At 38.8% G+C, this 24,023-nt stretch overlaps 1 protein-coding gene across 10 annotated transcripts in view; it reads right to left on the bottom strand.

The window, feature by feature from the left end:
- Positions 1-24,023, bottom strand: part of ADGRB2 (adhesion G protein-coupled receptor B2) — a 603,867-nt gene that overhangs the window by 176,064 nt on the left and 403,780 nt on the right. For 8 of the 10 annotated variants that reach the window (XM_089673848.1, XM_089673852.1, XM_089673850.1 and 5 more), the window contains 5 exons: positions 23,855-24,019; positions 17,070-17,234; positions 6,363-6,527; positions 1,491-1,592; positions 1,112-1,218 (listed from right to left, as the gene is read on the bottom strand). In XM_089673848.1, coding sequence (XP_089529974.1) covers positions 1,112-1,218; positions 1,491-1,592; positions 6,363-6,527; positions 17,070-17,234; positions 23,855-24,019 — 704 coding nt within the window. The remainder of the gene's footprint in view (positions 1-1,111; positions 1,219-1,490; positions 1,593-6,362; positions 6,528-17,069; positions 17,235-23,854; positions 24,020-24,023) is intronic. The other 2 variants (XM_089673854.1, XM_089673856.1) reach the window with 2 other exon arrangements.

The raw sequence follows: 24,023 nt of genomic DNA, 5'->3' as shown, positions 1-24,023 counted from the left end.
ATGTCTCACACTCATTTGTAGCGGTAGGCTCACTTTCTTGCTCTAAGGTATTTCACAACTCTGCATCCATTCTGATGATTACTGGCCGTAGAAAGCACCAGCAGAATCCTCTCTAACACTTTTTGGTGGTCAGTCAAGCAATAAGAAAACATTTCATCCTCAATGTTCCACAGCAGACAGACAAACAAACTAACTAGGGATGAAACAGCATATTTCCCATTAAGGCCTTCACACAATATGCACAAAACCATGAAAACAATGAAAAAATATGTGCATTGATTCATTCCTATGCACAGTTCAGTCTGTTTTTATGCATATTAACATCTGCTGATGTACTTTTTTTTTGCTTTTTTTTATTTATAAAAACGCATTATACTTTCTCCAAACTTATGCATATCAATGCAGCTAGATATTTTATCTGAATCAATACATGTACAATTTTTGTGGAGGAGAGCATTTATTTAAAATAAATGTTCTCCTCCAAAACAAATGCTAAATGATGCATAATTTTAAATGTTATAAAAAATATATCATTGCATTCTGATATAACCCATTAAAATGGAAATACTTAAAGGGTGACTCCATTTTTGTTTAGAAATTGTTTAGAAACTGGTTTAAAATAGGAACTTACTACACAAGTTTTTTTGTCATTCAGTGTTTACAAAAATAAAACTGCAGCTAGCTAGGATTTTATAAAACTGTCAAACAAAAATTCAGCGTTGTTTTCTGGTATGGTTGGCTTTGTTTTGCTCTTATGAATACACTGGGACTAATTATGTGACCACAGCAAGAAGACCTTCCCAGTAGGAAAGTTGGTGATGGCTGGGAGAAGGGAGAAGATATGGTAATATATGTAAGAGTTCCAAAACAATGCAGGTAAGATAAAACATGCTCAAATGCTTGCATTATGGCAACTGATTTTTGTTTTCCTCAGCAAAAAAAAGTTATATTTTAGGTATTCAAAGACATAAAATACAATTAAATTCAACAACAATATTAAACAAATATTAATTCTACTATGAGTGTATACTCCAATACCTTATAAATAATAAATATATAAATAAGTAATTACAGAGTTAGCACAAAAGTAAGAAGAAAAACTTGTAATTACTGCAATGTGAAGTTGTTTGTAGTCATTGGAAACGCAACGAGCAAAACTTGGAGCACTCCAATAAGCAACCCCCTGAGGACTTAGCAGACACCGCCGGCTTGCCGAACCTGCAGGAATACAAACGTTGTTTGAATCAAGGGAGTAGAGCATATACTGAAAGCTAAAACAACTGTAAAAAAGCAAAAAAAAAAAAAAAAAAATTGCAAAGGAAAAAATAAGGTTCAGCAGTTGCAACAAAGAATACACAAATGTAAAGAATCAATGAAGAAAAGAACATGTGACTGAGTGACAAACACAGTCAATTAAAAAATGGCAGAGAGATGAGATAAATAGGTAACAGGATAGTAAAAGAGACCTACGATGGTGAAGTGAAACTGACCTGTGGCATTCGGAGGACATTTGTTGTAAACAATTTCGCCTGCGGCTGCTTTCTTCCAGGTCATAGACATGACATATTCATCTTTGCACATCTCATGTAACGCTGTGAGGAAGAGAAGCAGTAACATGAAATAACCCAATACTATGCAACTAGAAGCTGCCAGCCCAACCCTACATGAATTCTCAGTTATCGTTAGGCTGGAAGACAAGATCTCACAGCTTCCAATCATGTTATACACCTTGTATTTGACATAGGGGAGGCTATGCAGAGAATCTGGCCTTCTTTAATATGTGTAAAAGGCATGCTGTGACCTTCCTAGGAAACATGAACACTCATTGCTATTCTCTTATTGTATGCTTGCTAGCCTGTCAGCAAGAGCCCACAGAGAGAAATCAGGCACACTGAGAGGATGAAAGGGGCACAAAAAAGGAGTAAAGAAACAATATTTGAAAAAAAAAAAAAAAGCATGGGGAACAAAAAGAGGTGTAGGAGGCCTGATACATAGAGGAGAGCAGACATACACAGGTGCAGAGAACCAAGGTGATGGGAGACAGAAGGTTCAGTTGGGATTGGATTCAAAGCAAGACCAGGGAAAGTAGGAGGTGCACATAGGAAATTGTGTAAAATCATCTTAAATAATCCATGCTGGAATTTTAATAACCGTGATAACACGTAAAGAACTAATTTTTTTTTAGTAAATTATGAGTAGCAATAAAGTGAAAAGCCATAACCATTAACACGTAACAAGCAGTAATCCACAGCAATTTAGCAGAAACCAAGTTTTACTGGTATGACTTTTCTAAACTGCTGGCAGCTGATATCCGGTTGGTTGTCATGGATAACTGAACTTCACTGCACAGTGTAATGAAATAAATGACCAAGGGCCACTACAGCTATTGCAGAAAACCTGCACAATAATACACCAACTGTAACCTTTTGTTTGAATTAACAATGAGAATTAATAGATAAAATGATAACTTACACTTCATTTTTAATATGGAAATTTTGGCCTGATATAGTTGAACCCTAAATAATAGCATAAATCAGCCTTTCTTAACCTTTTTTAAAGTAGTAGTAAATCTGCTTTTTGATCTATAGCTACAGGTAAGCCTACAATAAGGCTCCCCTGTAAGTACAATACATATTTCCTAAATGTGAACTGTTTAGAAGAGATTTACTTTAGTAGCAGCCTGGGCTCCTGACTCCCATGCACATGCGCTGGAGTGACGTCATCATGGATTGGCCATTCAAATGGCTCAATCCCGCAAACCCAGAAGGAAGACCAAATGAAGATGAAAGTTGCTGGAAGGCTTCATTTTAGTATGATAGTGTGCATACTACCACATTATGACATTATCCTGTAGGGGCCCAATTTTTTTTTTGTGGTTTACTACCGCTTTAATACAAAAGAACCCTTGAAAAAACTTTCAGGTCTCAGGGACTGCCACTGATAATTATTGTATCTATACACCATGAGACATTAGCATTAACAATTGGGGCAGAAGCACACTTTTGGAGTTGGCAACACAGCTCCTATGCATTGCGGCACACCACATTGCACAGTAATGCACTAAGAACCCCTTATATTTTGATCTATTCTTGTGAATTTTACAGCCTATTCAAAATGAATAAGCTATCTTAATGTAACACGTTAATGTGGTAATGTGTGACACAATGGGGGTATTTATTAAAAGTGGTGCACACAGATGCTTTAACGCAATGCAAAGTAACAATGAAGTGTAAATGGACCCTAACTTGTAGATATAAGAATACATTTTTAAACAATCATAATTGTGGCATACTTTGCAAATCTGAGTGTTTCAAACATAATAAGCATTCTTTTCAATCTCGTTAACTGAGGGGCAGAGGATTCAGAGACATTTTAGTTATTACCGCCTACAGAAGGATTTGGACAATGGCAAACAAAAAAGCTGTAACCAAATTGCTGTAACCCTTCTCCCTCCCAGCATACCTAACAGCATAGTTTTTTGCTAGTGTTCTAAGAGAATGGGCATCTGTTTTCTGAGTTTTACTAGTCATTTTTTCTTTTTATTCGAGATTATTTCTTTCTTCAATCAAGATTTCATCTACAAACAGCTTGAGCTGGTTTCTTATGCAGCTATCCAGACTGATGTATCAGCAACAGCTTTGGAGGCCAGACCCGGCTCCACTGAATAATTGTGGGTTCTGCCTGAAGGCACTGAACTCTGCTTATGGCACTTTCCAGACCTCTGTGTTAGTTAGCCAGAGACCCTGTGTTTGCCCTGTTATGCTCACAGAGCATCCCCATATGGGATATCTGGATGACCTGCTGTTGAGAGAACAGTCAACACAGATCCTGATGATCTTAAAAGGGTTAGTTGGATCATGATCCTTCAGAAGTCTGCCTTGGAGCCAACTTATGACTTGGAATATCTGGGTCTGATCCTGAAAACAACTCAAGTCAGTTTTTCTTCCTCAAGAAAAACATCAAGCTCGCTGCTCTCAGACTTGGACTCTTTGTTTTTGCATGAGAGTCATGGGGTTGATAGTAGCCCATACATCCAGTCATCATAGGATAAATCAGTTCAGTCTTCAGAGAAACTGATTTGTCTGAAACCAAATGTCAGGTTGTCTCTGGCCTGGTGGCTCAGGAATCCAGATCTGGAGTTGGGGTAATACTTCCTTCCAATCTCTTGGAAGATCATCACAACAGATGCCGCATCATCAGTGCAGAGGACTTGGACAAAAAAATGACTCCTAAACAACATTCTGGAGTTTCAAAAGATTTGGTTTCCTCTTAATGTTGGACACCTTGACTGGAGGTTCTTCCAAACAAATATCAGTTGGAAAATGCCACAGCAGTGATGTACATCAACCATTAGGACATAAAGAGACGTGTTTCCATGACAAGTTGAGAGGATTCTGTTCTGAGGAAAACTAATGTTCTAGTACTGTACACGATCCATGTGCTAAGTGAGGACAGTGGCAAAATAATCCAGCTGGCAATGCTGAGCCAAAGGTAATGGCCACAATGCCCTGAAGCACTCCAGAACCTGTGTCACAGGTATGAAATGCCAGATGTAGTTCTCCAAATTCAACAAAAAAAGAATAGGGTTGTCTACAGATGCAGAGATCCTCTGGCAGAACCTTTTTGTGCTTTAGTAGCTCAGTGGCATCAGTACAACCTGAAATATACCTTTGTTTTCCTAAAACATCTCCTCCTCTGCTTTGCAAGATCAGGATGGAGGGCATTTTGGTGATCCTTATAGCTCTGGGCTGGCCCAAGTGACTGTGGTACTCTGACCTGATCAGACTCTGGGCAGGCGCTGTTGGGGTTTAATGGCATGGATGTTGAATCCCAGGTCTTGAAGGATGAGAGCCTTTCCAACCCATTAATCTCCACAATGGTGAAAGCCATTCATTTTATTTCCCATATGCTGTACCATCAAACATTGAAGGCATACATTGGTACAAGTAAAAGAACTTTCATTCCAGAAAATACCTAATAGGATGAATCCTGACTAATCAGGGTTGGATTACCAATTGGCTCTGGATACTATTAAGGTACAGATCACAGTGCTTGCATCTTGCTCTAAAGACCAATAATCATTCTTTTTTAACAGTTTAGTACAGGTTGCTTCTCATGTGACTTCCCCTGTGCATCCTCCCATGTGAAATTGTTTCTATCTGCACTTTTAACCTATTAGGGTATTCCTCTTCACTGTTCACAGAGTTTTTTTTCTTTTTGTCATCGCCTGAACTGGTGGCTTTGTCCAGTAAAGAACACTTTCTGTCCTTACACGTGGACAAAGTAAAAATAAGGCCTAGAGCTTCCTTCCTTCCCAGGGGAGATTCAGCCTTTCACTTTAACCAGGAGTTTGTACTTCCATCCTTATCTTCAGCCTCAACACAAGAGATTTCCCTTCATTGTCTGAGTGTAGTTCACAATGTGCACGTCTTTTATGCAGTCGCTGCCTCCATTAGAATGACTGACTCTCTCTTTGTTATCCCTGATGGTCCCTGTAAAAAGGAACCAGATTTCATTCTACCTTTTCTCAGAAGATGATACAGATTATCATTTGAACTGATGGTCTTGAGGAACAGGCTCCACCTTTTCTTTTTTTAAGGCACACTCTGCCAAATCTGTGTTTCTTGGGCTTTTTGACACCAGGCAACTGCTTCTCACATTTTCAATGCTACCCCCTGGTCATCTTTTGAGGGAAATAAATCCCACCCGACTGATTTTATGATCGTGTTCTTGGCACTGCTTTGTTACAAAATAGGTATTCTGAGAGTGTTTGTAATTGTTTTTTTAGTTTTGTTTGCCAGTGTCCAAATCTTCCTGTAGCTGACAGTTTAAACCAAATGTCTCTGAATCCTGTGTACCTCAATAAACTCCAAGAAAAAGATTTTATGGTTTAACATTTCCTATACTTTAGTTTAATAAAACATATATTTCATACATTTTTAGTTGATTACAAATCTAATAAAACTAATTTGCTATTTAAGGTGACATTAATAATCACGATATGTTTTCTGGCTATGTTAGTACATTTGCAATCAAGGATGGTTACTTGTTTTCAAGAACTTATTAAGAAACTTATAAGGTTATACAATATGCATTATTTAGCAACACAGGCAAAGAGTAGTGATGTGCTTTCGACCAACTAGACCAATTCTCATTATACAAACAGACACAGGATGCTACTGGACTGGTTGCTCAGGATAACTACACATCAATGCTCTTAGTATTTTTTTCCATGTGCACATATCTGAGTGTGTGATGTCGTCTGCGTGAGTCACACAGAGGACCTCTTACAATGCAATCCCTAACTTCTACAGAATGGGCATGTCTGCTCAGCACATACAGCAGATGCAGAGAGTGGGTACCTGGGCACTTCTTTTCATTGCACGTCCTGACCTCGTCCCCGGAGCCCTCGCACGGGTATCCTTGCAATCCTGTTCCCTGACACATCCGGTAGCGACGCTGCCAGCCACTGTCACATGTCTTGGAGCACAAGCTCCAATGATTCCACGGGCCCCATTTTCCATCAGCTAGAGAATGTGAAGGGGGCAGGAAGCAGAGGAAAGTGTAAACAGGATCGGGATCACAGAAGGATATCAAGAGAGGACAGGGCAGAAGAAAGTTAGAAAAGGTAAAAAGGTAGAAATGAGAGAAAGCAAAAAGATGTGTAAACAGAATACAAAATAAAGGAGAGCATAAATGGGGAATTAAGCAGAAGGAATAGGAAGTATTAAAAAGAAGTGTAATGTAAGAAGAATTATAGGATTTCGCAACATTATAAAAATCAGAAAACTGAAAATGTCATTAGGTATTAAGAAAGATGAATGGCTTGAATTGTGGGAGAAGGAAAAAGAAGCACACAGGTGGTAGAAAACGTGACTAATTCCTTGAAGCACAGCACTACCCAATTGAAATCATCAACCTTATAATAAGCATTAGTTAGCTATTTTGCTCTTTATGGTTACACAAGCTCATCTGTACTTCTTTGTAGGTGTTCAGGTCCCACTTGATGTCTTACAGGGGCTGTAGCCACAAAATAGGCATTTACTGGTATACTAGAAAAGGAGCATTTAATGGCTGAAAAAAAATAAAACACACCACTAGAGGAGCATTTGGGCAGAAAAAAACACTGCAGGTGCTTAAATGCGCGAAAACATGTCTAAATGGTAGGCGTGTTTAGCGCTTGAGTGTTTATTCATTCCAATGGCCAGAATAAATGAATACTCTGCCCAATAGAATAAATGAATGCCCAAAAGCTTGATATGCCTAATCGTGCTTAAACATGCCGAATCATGTTTGCAATACGCGGTTTTAGATGCATTTTTTAAGCTGCTTTTTTCTACCCTGGAACAAAGGTGTCTAGGGGAGGGAAAAAAATGTCCTGTATGCCTGAGGCCTTACTCTTGTAGGCTTTACAAGAAGAAGGCTAGTAAGACAATAAAACAGGGTCAGGCTCCCTAGAACTTTGCTGCACAAGGTCCTGCCCTATGTATCCTTTAGGATTTGTGTACAAGGTGGATTGAACCTGATGTGCATTTGTAACACTTTTTCAGTTGCTTATACATTTCTTCTTCCAGTTGTTTCTGAGTTTCATCTAATTTTCTTTTGAATTGCTTATAGTTTTTTTTTTCTGTAGCTTCTAGGCTGCTCTATGTCACTATCTAATTTACATTGTATGAGGAAGGGTGCAAATGAATGCCCATGTTCACAAATCCTTACAAAAATACAGGCTGGGCCAAAACTTGAAAAGCTGAATTATCATTTACCATGCCATGCATGATTAGGGATGAAGTTCAGGTTTAGACCCAGCTTGGGTTTTAGGCATATCTCACTATTTCAGGAAACTGAACTTTTTAGTCATTAATTTGCCCATGACCCCATAATTCGCTATATAACCCTTGTCCCTGGTCAGATGAGTTCCTGAGAGCCAGTAATCTGAAAGAATGGAGCTAGCCAGCTCACTATAAAAGGGTGGGCTCCCAGTAGTCATAAAGGCATAGTATGTGGGAGCTGGTTAGGGAAAGCTGACAGATTTCTTGCTATATACTGCTATACTGTGCTATATAGTGCTACAACATAGATTGTAGTGTGGTCAGCTACATACTCTTGTGTACTCTCCTGTGTTCACAGTTCCATATTGGGACTCTTTTTTTTTCTTATCTCCAGCAAGTGTGTTTGCTTGCTAGCCTTTGTGCCACCCTCTTTTTCATTGTTTTTTTTATTACAAATGAATGCTTCATATTGCATAGACCACAACTCTTGCATAAGTAAGGTATTAAATATGAGGCAGAGATACTGCACATGGGGGTAAAAGGGGAGATCAGGTAATGGGAAGAAACAAACAGAAGGTAGGTCAGGTGTGTCTTGTTTTTCCAAAAGTAGCCAACCAATACGGTCAAGGTACACCCAACAGACAGTTGACTGTCCGGAAAAACCTTCTACACCTACAACCTCCCAGGAGCAGAGCATCACAAAACCACAAGTTCATATTTTATAAACCTCTATCTACATAAATGTTTCAGATAGATTATAAACATTACCTGCAAAGTTGATGTTTTTGTTATCGCTTTACAATATTGAATTTTATAGTATAGAGAAGCTGAACTTCAAGGATATAAGGAAAAAAAAAAGGAGAGAGGGAATGAAAGAAGTAGACAGCTGTCTCAGGAGACAGGATACATTTTGAGAGCTGAAACAGCAATAATATGGGAGGAGATTTTTATTTCTTGTCAGCAAGAGGCTAATGCAGGCCATACATGGGTCAAATTCTGAATGAATTTTCTTTAGAAAATCGGAAATTTTGTGCGTCTGATGGTGCCACCAGCAATTTTGAAATTCAACCAACCAAGCCTCCAATTTCACCTCATGTTGCTACAGAAAATAATTTTCATGGCTGGGAAGCTTCTATCCTTTCCAGGTCACAGCTCATGCTCATATCTTTATCAATTATATTTCTCGCATGATCCCCCCATCAATGATTAGAAATCATTTGTTTTTCAAAAAATTTGCAGCATACCCAATCACTCAAATTCAATGGTCACATGAAAATCGTCTGATGCTACTGCCCACTAGTGCTGCAAAATTTGAAAGAAAATTCTTAGTTACGATTTTCAAAAGAAAATTTGTTCGGAATTTGATCCAAGTATGGCTTACATAACTCCCTACTCACAAATGCCTCAGGTAAATTGTGCTACAAATTAAGAAAATGTCATCAGATAGTTATATTTTAAACTAACCAGTAGTTAAAAATTCATGTGAGACCCCACTATATGCATAATTTAATTGCCAAGCCAAATGTTTAATACCTACAGCTATCCCTAGCCAAAAGTTTCATTTGTTTTGGATGAAGTGTTGAAAGTATGAAAACGCTGGAAGGTATTTTATTGCTGCTTGTAATTCCAGGAGATTTTGGCATTGTGTCTCCAAGTGACATCTGAACAAGAACGGGGAACTATTGGAGTGACACAGACAACAATAAAAATCTTTTAGAGAGTTTCTAACCTTTTGTGACTTTAGGCAAAACGTATTTTATTGTCCCTATTGAAGAGCTTTACCTTCACTTCTATGCCTTTGAAGGTTTTCATTTATCCAGGTCATGGTATAGCTAGTATTAGTTAGTCATGTTGAACCGACCTGTTCTGTAATGTTGAACATTTTTCGTTACTTATACAAGCAACCTATCAGCAACCAATCAGAAATTAGCTCTCAATACAGCCACTCAAAACAAATACAGTTAGGTCTATATATACTTGGACACAGGTACAATTTTAGTTTGTTTCAGGTATTTACCAAAACATATTGAAGCTATAGTTATATAAAGGATATGGGCTGAAAATGCATACTCTCAGGTTTAATTTGAGGGTCTGTACATCCAAGTTGGAGGAATGGTTTAGCAATTACAGCTCTTAAGAATAGCCATCTCCCCTTTTTCAAGGTACCAAAAGTAATTGGACAGTTGAATCAAAAGGTGTTTCATGGCCAGGTGTGGGCTACTCTGTCATTATATCTTCATCAATTAAGCAGGTAAAAGGTCTGGAGTTAATTCTAAGTGTGGTATTTGCATTTAAAATCTATTGCTGTGAACCTACATCATGAGTTCAAAGAAGCTGTCCATGCAAATGAAACAGACCATTGTAAGGATTCAAAAACAAATCCATCAGAGAGATAGCAGCAACTTTAGGAGTGGCAAAATCAACACTTTAGTACATTCTGAGGAATGAAGAATGCACTAGTGAGCTCAGCAACATAAAAAAACATGGAAGTCGACAACAGTGGGTGGAGGATCACAGGATCCTCTCTATGGTAAAGAAAGACTAATTCACAACAATCAGACAAGTGAAGGACACTCTCCAGGATGTAGGCGTTGTGGCAGCCGTGCACCCAGAGTTGGATGCGGTTCAACCATTTTGGCTTCAACCTCCAACTTGGCAAAGGCTCAGCCATCCTGACAAACATATTTCCCTCTCATTCTCCCCCTTCCTCTCTGTTCATACACATTGACATATGGCCTGTGTGTTAAAAAGTGTCACAGGCCAGAGCACAGCAGGGAGCCACGTAGTGCCTGGTTGTCTTGGCAAGCTGTGCAATCTAGCACATTGTAAGAGATAACGCAAGCCTTTCCAGGAGTTAAAAGACATTCCAGAGAAGCACGAACCAGTTAACACTTTTAAAATCCATTTTTCCCCTATGTCTCATATCTTTTGAGAGCCTTACATAAAAACCAGGCATATCTTCAGTTTGGCCACGAGGAGACAAACAGTTTGATAGGTCACTCTCCTTGGCTGGAATACATAGGAAAGCACAAAAGTAGATCTCTTGAACCATTCAGTGTATAATTTAATATATCATATCTAATCATTCCTCAGATGTGTCTGCATAATAATCAACCCACGGATGGAATGTCACTTGTGCATAGGGAAAGTTATGAGCCAAAATATGAACTATAAGAGATTTTGGCTCTAGTTTAGGCCTACTCCCAGACCTTCCCTCCCTAAACAAAGCATTGGTCCTTGACTTCAGAGACACCCCCTGCTAGGGAACGACAAAATGGGCTGTCAGGCCTAAGAGAGTGAAATTGAAGAATTCTCCCTTTTAACATCAGAACCACCTGGGGAGAACTGTACTCTTTCGCTCTGAAACTTGATCTGCTAACCCAGGACTTTGGCAAGTACTTTAACCCTCTAACTTCTCTCTGTTATCTCTTTGCTGTGCTGTTGTTCTCTGTATATTTATATATATTGGTTACATCTTTTTTTCTGTAAATATTTGTATTGTACCCTTTTGACCTTTTAGTAATAAATCTTTCCTTCTGAAAGTGTTGAACTGTTTCTTTAGCTCTTTATTGCAATTTACGAATTCCTGCCTCTAAAAGAGCGCTGCTTTGTTTATTTAACCCTCTGTATAACCGGCCTGCGGTGACCGTGTTATACGGATGATTATCTCAACCATTATAGTGTTATAGCTGATATCGCCGAATTTCCTCTTTCTCTGTACAAAAAGGAGGTGGTGGCAGTGTGAAGGGTTAATTGCGTAATTAACCTGACCCAGTAACAATCGCTCCCAGGCTGCTGGTATATAGATTGTGGTTCAATTAGCTAGAAAATCATTGTGCAGGGTGCAGCTGGGCATGGCATTGTTTCGTACGTGACATCGCAGTTTTAGATTGGCCAGTCCTTCGGTCAAGAGTTTGGTGAGAAGGTCAGGGGTCTGACGCCGCGTTCGTCACAGGCGTATCATTGTCAAAGTCTACAAACAAGAGAAGACTTCACGAGAGCAAATACAGAGGGTTCAACACAAGGTGCAAACCATTCATAAGTGTGAAGAATAGAAAAGTCATATTGGACTTTGCCAAAAAACATCTAAAAAAGTCAGACCAGTTGTGGAAAAGCATTCTTTGGATGGATAAAACTAAAATTAATCTGTATCAGAATGACAGGAAGAAAAAAGTGTGGAGAAGGTTTGGAACAGCTCATAATCCAAAGCACAAAACGTCATCTGTAAAACATGGTGGAGGCAGTGTGATGGCATGGGCATGCATGGCTTCCAGTGGCACTGGGTCATTAGTGTTTATTGATGATGTGACAGAAGACAGAAGCAGCCGGATGAATTCTACAATGTTTAGAGATATACTGTCAGCTCAGATTCAGGCAAATGCAGCAAAGTTGATTGGACAGTGCTTCACAGTACAGATGGACAATGATCCAAAACACACTGCAAAAGCAACCCAGGAGCTTTTGAAGGAAAAAAGTGGAATATTCTGCAATGGCCGAGTCAATCAGCTGATCTCAACCTCATTGAGCATGCATTTCACTCGCTGAAAGCAACACTAAAGGCAGAAAGACCAACAAACAAAGAACAACTGAAGACAGCTGCAGTTAGAGCCTGGCAAAGCATCCGAAAGGAGGAAACCCAGTCTTTGGTAATGTCCATGGGTTCTAGATTTCATGCCTTCATTGCCAGTAAAATCTCAAAAAAATATTAAAAATGAACATTTTTTTTTATGATTATATTAAATTGTCCAATTACTTTTGGTCCCTTGAAAAAGGGAAGATGGCTACTCTTAGGAGCTGTAATTCCTAAATCCTTCCTCCAATTTGGATGTACATATCCTCAAATTAAACATGAGAGTGTGCACTTTACCCATATACATTATATAACTATAGCTTGAATACATTTTGGTGAATACCTGAAAAATCTAAAATTGTGCCTGTGTCCAAATATACAGGTGAAACTCAAATAATTAGAATACCGTGCAAAAGTTCATTTATTTCAGTAATGCAACTTAAAAGGTGAAACTAATATATGGGATAGACTCATTACATGCAAAGCAAGATCGTTCGAGCTGTGATTTGTCATAATTGTGATGATTATGGCTTACAGCTCATGAAAACCCCAAATCCACAATCTCAGAAAATTAGAATATTGTGAAAAGGTGCAATATTCTAGGCTTAAAGTGTCCCACTCTAATCAGCTAATTAAGCCATAACACCTGCAAAGGGTTCCTGAGCCTTTAAATGGTTTCTCAGTCTGGTTCAGTAGGAATCACAAGCATGGGACAGAGTGTTGACTTGACAGTTGTGCAGAAAACCATCATTGACACCCTCCATGGATGTTCCCAAAGTGCTGTAGCAAAGCACATTAATATAAAGTTATGTGGAAGGGAAAAGCGTGGAAGAAAAAGGTGCACAAGCAGCAGGGATGACCGCAGCCTAGAGAGGATTGTCAGGAAAAGGCCATTCAAAAGTGTGGGGGACTTTCACAAGGAGTGGACTGAGGCTGGAGTCAGTGCATCAAGAGCCACCACACACAGATGGATCCTGGACAAGGGCTTCAAATGTCGTATTGCTCTTGTCAAGCCGCTCCTGATCAACAAACAACGTCAGAAGCATCTTACCTGGGCTAAAGAAAAACAGACCTGGTCTGTTGCTCAGTGGTCCAAAGTCCTCTTTTCTGATGAGAGCAACTTTTGCATCTCATTTGGAAACCAAAGACCCAGAGTATGGAGGAAGAATGGAGAGGCACACACTGCAAGATGCTTGAAGTCCAGTGTGAAGTTTCCACAGTCTGTGTTGATTTGGGGAGCCATGTCATCTGCTGGTGTTGGTCCACTGTGCTTCATTATGTCCAGGGTCAACTCAGCCATCTACCAGGAGATTTTGGAGCACTTCATGCTTCCTTCTGCAGACGAGCTTTATGGGGATGCTGACTTCATTTTCCAGCAGGACTAGGCACCTGCCCACACTGCCAAAAGCACCAAAACCTGGTTCAATGACCATAGGATTACTGTGCTTGATTGGCCAGCAAACTCGCCTGACCTGAACCCCATAGAGAATCTATGGGGCATTGCCAAGAGAAAGATGAGGGACATGAGACCGAACAATGCAGAAGAGCTGAAGGCCACTATTGAAGCATCCTGGTCTTCCATAACACCTCAGCAGTGCCACAGGCTGATAGCTTCCATGCCACGCCGCATTGAGGCAGTAATTGCTGCAGAAGGGGCCCAAACCAAGTACTGAGTACATATGCATGCTTATAATTTTCAGAGGTCCGATATTGTTCTATGTACAATCCTTGTTTTATTGATTGCATGTAATATTCAAATTTTCTGAGATTGTGGATTTGGGGTTTTCATGAGCTGTAAGCCATAATCATCACAATTATGACAAATCACGGCTTGAACTATCTTGCTTTGCATGTAATGAGTCTATCTCATATATTAGTTTCACCTTTTAAGTACTGAAATAAATGAACTTTTGCAAGACATTCTAATGTTTTTGAGTTTCACCTGTATATGGAGCTAACTGTAAATGCTGAGTAAAGATTGGTAGACTTGTCTTTTACTGTGTTTGTATTTAGTACAAATTAATGCAAAGGCTAGCAGTACTAGTAGTACTAGTACTACTAGCCTTTCCATTGCTTCCATGCCCTTTCACCCCCTGTCACTGGCAGAGGAAGTGGGGGGAAATCTACTTAATGAGAAAACGTAGGTATTTAACAGTAATAAAAATAGCAGAAAGTTTATAACATTTCCCCACCATATCAAAATAAAACTTTTTGCTGGAGGTGGACTTTAAATTAATGTATTGCATTTCAAATGAGACAGTTGTCAATTACAGGTTAGATTTTGTGGGCATGAGCACCTGAAATCTTATTTGTAGGTGGACTGCAGAAGACTGGACGGCAATGCACATTAAAACATGGCTGAAGGGGAAGACAAGAGCAGTAGGAGGAGGATGAGGAGGTCTAAAAGAACAGTTTATGCTGGATTATGCATGGAGGAAAATGGAGGAAATCCTATAAAGAGATTTTAGAAACCAGTCTAGGGAATAAAATATGAACTACCTATGTGTCAATGGGAAAAAGGCAGATTGTTAATTATTTCAGTAGTCTCAAGGTGGGATTGAGTGTGTTGAAAAAATAAATTTTATTAGGTTCAGATCCTGCTGTCTGATTCTGCCGCTATGGCTATAAGTGCGATTTCAATCACTTGGTAACGAGAGATTTAACTCCTTGTCGACAGTTGTTACATTTGTAACACCATGATCTCTTTTGAGCAGCTGTCATCAAAGGGTTACATACCTTGAAAGAAAGCGATTACAATTTTACATGTAAGCTTGACTTAATTTAGTATCTGAGTCTGCTGCTTACACAGGTAATTTAGTGTGCTTACCGGTCACACTGAAAGCTATCATATACAAATAAATCATCCAAATGATGTGTATCCTACCATCAGTAATGTTCTATTACTCTTCTAAAAGGGACTTTGGGACCAAAGAGTGCTGCTTTCCTGCCTCCCTAAAACCATTTAAGATAAGATACCAAGTACTGCACCAACATTTAAAAGAACCAGGCATGTCTAGGCTTATGCAAGAATCTGAAGATTTACATTATCTTTTCTAAATCAGAGAGAATCTATAGAAATTAGGCACCTACAGGTGCCCAAATGCGTAGCCCTGGGAGCGCAAATATGCATATAGCATATAGCATCTTCAGTTCCTAAAGTTGTGCTAGACCCCACCCTCCTATTTGTCTTTCTATTGGTTAGCGAAGCAAAGCCATGCACAATGTCAGTAACATACGTAATTCTTGTGTATTAAAGCTCCCTGCGTTTTAGGGCTTTCAGAGATTTCTATAAAATATTTGACTCTGAATACAGCTACCTCTCTGCCTGCCATTTATAAAAGCTAAACTAAATAAATTATCACTTTAAAGTATGATTAATGAAGGCTGACTTAAGAAGAATATATATTTCCCCTTTGTTTAGCTTTATGTAAAGTACTGTATATATCAAGCCAAAGCTTTTATTTTCTAGTTTTGGATAATGAGGTTATGAGGAACCCAAATGATACAACAATAATTAGATAAAGGATATTTTTTTAAATTTGCTCTTTAAAAGGTACATAACATGATTTAAGATATGGTCCAACTACAATCACTTTAGTGTCTCAATCACATATTTAATCCCATTCAGCACCTGCTAGAGCTCTATATATCACTTCCACTTTATTTTGTGTTCCAAAGAGTTGGATATCTCCATTACATTACAGTTGAGTAATGGACTGCTGTCGATATAATCATGCAATTATATTGACTGTGGTACCTTCCCATCTTAACCCATACCCTTCTATCTCTAATACTGTGGTTTTGGATAGAACATGGAATGACTAGAATATCTGTGGGGTTTTTACTGTTATTCAGGGCACTGTTAGAGGAATGTATTCTCACTTCCTGTTTTTCCTACAACAGGTACATGACAGAAAGATAGTAAATGTGCAAGAAAGCCAGAAAAATAAAACTTTCACTCTACTAAAGAAATTTATTTTTTCAGAGTTACTGTTGTAGAGTTCCACTCACTTTCTCTGTAGTAAAACATTGTCATGGAGAGAAACAATGTAAGGGAATCTCTTGCAGGAGATCTAACACTTGTCCAATTGATCCAAATCTAAGAGAAAAAGTTTGGGCTTGGCGTGTACTTTATTCTCAAGAGTCTGGAGTCAGATGCTGGCAGAAGATTGACATCTGCTGACCTGTGGCCTCACATGCATGTTCTCTCAGCTACTGTGAGCACATTACTGTGTCCAATAATAGAGCTTTCTAGATAAGAGGAAACTAAACATCTGCATGGCTTTGTAACTGATGGGATATCAATCATCATGTGACATCTTATCCTTGACTTGCAGATTAATCCTGACCACAGAAACTGCAAATTGTAAGCAATTTGAATGACTCTCAACTAGCCTTTGGTTGCAAAAACAACTGAATGGAACCAAGGCAACCAAGTTTTAAATGTTACCATCATTTTGATTGACACTGATGCTGGTAAATTGTGCTAATCCATTAATCAAAAATGAGTTGGGATTTCTATAAAATGTGTATGGCCATCATGAGTCAGATTCTGACAATGTAAATACAGCTAAATAAGGGGACACATTTAAATCTTCCCTACATAATCCTGCACAAACATTTAGGAATTAAAATGCATATTCTTGCATAACCTCAGCCATGTCTATTTCTTTCCAAGCATGAATCAGCTTTTCAGCAGTAACATTGCCTTGTACCAAAGGCCAAATTACCTGGACATTCTGGATTACTGCACTCCTTTGTGTCCGTTTGCTGTCCCTTACACTCTCCTCCAGCTTGACTTGTGTTGCTGCACTTTCTACTTCTTTGTTGGGTCCCATTGGAACACGTCACTGAGCATCTTCCCCAAGGGCCCCAGTCCAGCCATATCCCCTCCACTGAACAGAAAGAGAGAGAAAGAGAAACGCTGAGTGAATTTAGCTGTCTCAGACAAACAAGCCAGCTGTGTCTCCCTCCCACTGGAAATAAATGCACAAAGGCTACGCACAATAAATAATATTTAGTGTGCAATCGCATCCTCTAAGTGGAACCTCATAAAAACATCCTAAAGCGAGAAATCTTCCACCCTCAGTGGGGACATCCCTTGACAAGGACAGAAGGAGGAAACAACCTTTCAAGTGAATGAGATGAATTAATCATGGGCACATAGGTAGCCAGTGATAGATGGGGTCAGGGTTCTGGAACAGTGGCTCTTAACCCCTTTTGACTGCTGCGTAAGGAAATCATTGCCCTGTACTGCTCCTCTGATCTAAGAATCCTGATACAAATGATAGAATTCAATGTCTGGAGACCAAGATACTTGGCCTGTGAATTAGGCAGTAATCATAGAAAGACAGAGATTGTGACAACAGATAGAATGTATTTGTCCCACCCAGCCTGCTCTTTTTTCAACATACTATTATATACAAGCTTTTTTTTAAGCTGTCACTTTATAACGGCTTTGTCACATTTTCAGGTAAATTGATGTAAAAGACATTCTTAACTGTTGGGCAGATTGATATTGACGGGGTTCAAATCTAAAGAAAAAGTTCAGTTTAAAGACAAGAAAATAATCTTCATGTTTTGGACACCTCATACAAACTAAAACATTAATGTACTTTAGAAAAATAAAAAATTAACAGAATAGGTTAAATGTGAGATATTTTGTACGATATATGCAATAAAATGCAGACTTTATATCTTATTTACTTAAATGATATATTTTGCGTTATTTAATAAGTAAAAATAACAGTAAGCCATTGTGGCCCCAAGCCAATCAGAAACAATCTCTTAAAACTCATAAAAAATGAGTTAAGACTGTTTCACGAACTTTACACTCTTCCCTCTATTTGAACGGTGTTTTAAAAACCATGTTCAGGCCATGTAGCATTCCATAGCACAGAAAGGGTTAGTCACCTGCTATGGTGCCCCAGATACACTTTTGAGAGTTTTCCACTGCACATAAAGTCCGACATGATAAATGTGTTTAAGTACCTAAGGAGACAATATACAGATTAAGGTCAAACATTATTGTGGGCAAGTTTGGAAAGTCATACGGGAGCCCATAAAGAGAAATGGATTGAGGGTGAGTTTTCACATAAATCAAAGAGATCCACATTATTCCGCAGGAGACATCCTAGTTATGATAGTGAGAGACGAGCCAAGCTGCTGTGTTTCGTTAAAAGATGCCTAGCGATACAGCCTAGAAAGATCGGTGCTGCATGTGAGGTTTTCATATTTAGCAAGAGAATTACCCCATGTTGACAGCTGCCTCAGCTGAAATTAATGTATTGTAAAAGTGAACCAGTTATTAATAAAGGGTTAACTCTCATACACACAAGTCATTAGAATCCCATGTTTAGCCCCATCCCGAGAGGGGTATATGCCTACTCTACAAGTAAGGTAATCCATATTTAAATATACTTATCAACTATACTTAGGAAAGATCACATAATAGGTCAACCTGAAAGATAATTAATTATGTTCTTTTAGGTAATTATTTATTAATTAGTCTGTCAGCCAGTACCTTATACTATTTGCTGCTTATTAATTTGTGACAATGTATAAAGATACTAAACCTTCAGTGGAAGTATTGGTTCACTAGTTCTATCTATTTTCTGACAGTAGACCTAATGTGTGCACTCATTGTAGCATTACGTGATGAGTGTACTATATAAATGCACTCCAGTTATGTGTATAACAATAATACATCTTACAGTCCATCAAGTGTTGCTTTACTTCTTCAAGCTATCAGTGCATATGTGCAAATGTGACAGACATTCAAACATTTTTTATTTTGCATTGCGTGCGGAGTGGAAGGCACATGTTTATACAGTGTGCTACTTGGCTGCACATTACTGCCACATGATCACACCCTTAATTGAAGCAATGATGTGAACGTCAGTTTGTATCTCAGAAACGCAATACCTCAAAATGGCAGCTTTGCTGTTATGCTGTTAGCTTACGAAGGAATGCTTGCATGGCACTATCACTTTAGAAATAAAGAAAATTGGACAGTATGTAAAGAGTATGGACCAAGGGTTAAAGCCTACAGTAATACATGACTTATAATTAATTTTTTTATTGAAAATACCAATGTCTGTCTCCTTCTTTATATATTCAGTGCATATGAGAGATACTCATAATCAATTCAGTACTTCGAATATTTAAAAGGTAAGTAAGCAGTTTGTGAACGCTAGGCTGTGTAGACTGAGCACTATTACAAATCAGTGACATCATCACTGTGCTGCTTGAGCAGAGAGAAGAGCTGTGGGAGGGATCCAGCATTCGCACCCACTACAAGCTGCCTGCAGAAAACTACAGGGGGGCGGATACAAGACCAGTGATCCTGCACAAGGTGAGAGGGCAGCAGTAACTAGTCTTTAGTGCAGGAAGTTCCTGCACAGAGACAAAGCGCAGGAAATGTTAGATGTTGGATTACTGCACCTATCTCATAATAAATTCAGTACTTCGAATATTTAAAAGTTAAGCAAGCAGTTTGTGAACGCTAGGCTGTGTAGACTGAGCACTATTACTTATCAGTGACATCATCACTGTGCTGCTTGCGCAGAGAGAACGGCTGTGGGAGGGACCCAGCATTTCCACCCACTACAAGCTGCCTGCAGAAAACTACAGGGGGGGCGGATACAAGACCAGTGATCCTGCACAAGGTGAGAGGGCAGCAGTAACTAGTCTTTAGTGCAGGAAGTTCCTGCACAGAGACAAAGCACAGGAAATGTTAGATGTTGGATTACTGCACCTATCCCATAATCAATTCAGTACTTCGAATATTTAAAAGGTAAGCAAGCAGTTTGTGAACGCTAGGCTGTGTAGACTGAGCACTATTACTTATCAGTGACATCATCACTGTGCTGCTTGCGCAGAGAGAAGAGCTCTGGGAGGGACCCAGCATTCCCACCCACTACAAGCTGCCTGCAGAAAACTACAGGGGGGGCGGATACAAGACCAGTGATCCTGCACAAGGTGAGAGGGCAGCAGTAACTAGTCTTTAGTGCAGGACATTCCTGCACAGAGACAAAGCGTAGGAAATGATATCTGGAATGAAAGCACAAAGCACGGAAAGATTTAAGTATGAATACAAATGCCTTTTGTATTTAGACAATATTTGTTTAGCTCATCTGTAATGTTCTTGCCTCTTGAATTCTTTATCCACATTCACCTGTGTATGCAATATACCGTTTCAAATATACAACCCTATGTCAGATAGGATCTACTACTGATTTTATGTTCAGAACTGCTGCTCTGCTCCTTTTTTTCCCCAACAGCCAGAGCATGCAATTTTACTATATACTATTTCTAGCAGGCAGGGGATTAAGGAATGTTAACATAAAGATACATAGTTTAAAAATACAATATAAGCTTCTACGAAGTATATATTGGGTTTTTCCATTTGTTTTATTATATACGATCCCATGTTCCCCTCTGCAATGTGAATTCTTCTCCCACAATGATTGTCATAGTTCTTTGTCCAGGTCCAATATGAAGCACACCAGATAAAAGAAGAACATGCTAAATCTGGGCTTGCTTTATATTCCTTATATCCACACCACTTCTATCTGTCTTTTACAGTATGTTCTGACGTAGAAAGCTGTTTTAGCATCACTGCAAATCCATGAGTTGAATGGAGGAAGATCATAAGACTCGGTGCATCTAATCTTTATGTGCTAGGGACAGTATGTAAGATGTTCTGGAAGAATGTAAAATGAGAAAAGCCTAACACTGTTATCTTTCATATTATTAGAAAGCCCAGTGGAAGTTTAAACTCATTTTTTTGCTACCATTTTCTTCCACTGCTGTGAAAATTATCAGCCTAGGTGATCAAAATGTTGGAAGGGGAAGGGAAACAAACACAAATAGTGAAGTAAAAGCATTAGAACTATAGTGTGTACTTGTTCACTGTAAGATATAAATTTGTGCAATTACATGAACAAATCAATTTATCTAAAAGCATATTATAATCATTTGAGCAATTATAAAACTCACTCTATCCATTCAGCTATCAATCTGTATGAATTTTTTTTATTAGCTTCTGAAGATTTAAAATGTTTTCCAGGTGCAATCTAAACCTTCAGTTTTATCTTTAACCCTTTACAGTCCAAATTACTCAACAATTACATTTCCTGCAACTATAATATACATTCCCAGTGTTTTCATGAGAGGTCTCCTCTATATTTCATGCATTATTCATAGGTTACCCCCACTTAACACAGACATTACCAACAACTCTCCCCTTCCTCATAGCAATGTTTTGGAAAATTGTTCATGATACTGGAACCCTAAATATGTATTGCTCATTTCTCTGCAATGAGAAATATAGACATCAACAGATTTAAAAACCTTCCAACTGTCCCTCATTTGGAGGGACTGCCCTCTTTTGGGACCAGATCCATCTGTCCTTCTTAGGTGTCCCTCTTTTTGGTCTGTACAGATATTGAAAATGTACTATTGAACTACTAAAAGTGTTATTCTGTAAACCTTCTGTACATCCTATCTCTTAATTATCTTATTTGCATTAAAAGCAGCATAAAGTAAAAATGATGGTGGAAACAAGTTCTGGATATATATATATATATATATATATATATATATATATATATATATATACATATACATATATACACAGTTGTGTTCAAAATAATAGCAGTCATACATCACTAACCTGATCAATCACTGTTTTTGGTAGAAATGATATTTCTACATGGCAAATAATTTACTAGCAGGCGTAGTAGAGTAATAGAAATCCAACAGACCCAACAGTCATGACATGCATTCTGCTGATTCTGTGTCATTGAATCACTAATTGAAAGGGGCATGTTCAAAATAATAGCAGTGTGGAGTTCTATTAGTGAGGTCATTCATTCTTTGAAAAACAGGTGGCAATTATTGCCCTTATTTAAGGAAGGAAGGCAGCAAATGTTGTACATGCTGGTTACAGTGCATTTCTCTCTGAAATTCTGAGGAAAATGGGTCGTTCCAGACATTGTTCAGAAGAACAGCGTACCTTGATTAAAAAGTTGATTGGAGAGGGGAAAACATATAAAGAAGTGCAGAAAATGATAGGCTGCTCAGCTAAAATGATCGCAAATGCTTTAAAATGGCAACCAAAACCTGAAAGATGTGGAAGAAAGCGAAGAACTACCATTCGAATGGATAGAAGAATAGCCAAAATGGCAAGGACTCAGCCAATAATCAGCTCCAGGAAGATCAAAGAAGGTTTAAAGTTACCTGTGAGTACTGTTACAATTAGAAGACGCCTATGTGAAGCCAAGCTATCTGCAAGAAGCCCCCGTAAAGTCCCACTGTTGAAAAACAGACATGTGCGGAAGAGGTTACAATTTGCCAAAGAGCACATTGACTGGCCTAAAGAGAAATGGCGCAACATTTTGTGGACTGATGAAAGTAAGATTGTTCTTTTTGGGTCTAGTGGCCAGAGACAGTTTGTCAGACGACCCCCAGACACTGAATTCAAGCCACGGTACACTGTGAAGACAGTGAAGCATGGTTGGGCAAGCATCATGATATAGGGATGTTTCTCATACTACGGTGTTGGGCCTATTTAAGACTACCAGGGATCATGGATCAGTTTGAATACATCAGAATACTTGAAGAGGTCATGCTGCCTTATGCTGAAGAGGAAATGCCCTTGAAATGGGTGTTCCAACAAGACAATGACCCCAAACACACCAGTAAATGTGCAACATCTTGGTTCCCGACCAACAAGATTGACGTTGTGGAGTGGCCAGCCCAATCCCCAGATCTTAATCCAATAGAAAACTTGTGGGGTGACATCAAAAATGCCATTTCTGAGGCAAAACCAAGAAATAGAGAAGAACTGTGGAATGTAGTCCAATCATCCTGGGCTGGAATACCTGTTCACAGGTGCCAGAAGTTGGTTGACTCCATGCAACACAGATGTACAGCAGTTCTCAGAAACAGTGCTTATACAACTAAATATTAATTAAGTGATTCAAAGGAAAGCAAAGGACATCCTATAGGACAAAAAAAGTGAGTAAGAGCTAGTGGACTGATGCCACACACTAACAGCTCTTGCTGTAAGTTTTTTTTAGCCATTTTGTTTTACACTGTTTACTATTTTAATAAACTGTCAATGCTATTTCACTATCTGGAGCTTTTCTTCTATTTTTTCCTATCAATGGAGAGATAAACATCTACCACCCTTAGTGATCGGGGACTCAGAATCTCAGAAGTATCTTAACTGTCAAATGGTGGCTGAATTCACCTGAATGCACACTGCATTTATCCATCAACACAAGTCCTTATATGTCTAAAGTCAGAATCTCCTCAGAAGGAATGTGAAAGAATGTCTTTTTCTGAATATGTGTATAGAAGGAAGAAAATATGCTGTCCACTACTCTGTCTAAAGTCAGCTGATTCATGACAACAAGATAAAACAGAACATATCGCAACTTAAAATTGAGTTTTACACAACAACATAATATCTGTAATGATTGCTAACAAGGGTAGAATTTTTGTGTACCAGGGCATGTAGCTGTATTGTTGCAGGTCCTTGTCTCCCTCAGTGGACCACTACACAATGTCCCATATGGAGATGACACACAAGAGCGGGTGCGGACTTGTGTACCCTGACCACATGTTGTGGAGCAAACACCCCATTGTGACCATCCTTCAGCAGCAGGATCTCCTGA

Source organism: Staurois parvus, unplaced genomic scaffold, assembly GCF_062004578.1.
Source record: "Staurois parvus isolate SC_StPar_1 unplaced genomic scaffold, SC_StPar_1.0 ptg000145l, whole genome shotgun sequence".
NCBI lineage: Eukaryota > Metazoa > Chordata > Amphibia > Anura > Ranidae > Staurois > Staurois parvus.
This window is presented reverse-complemented; position numbering and strand designations above follow the sequence as displayed.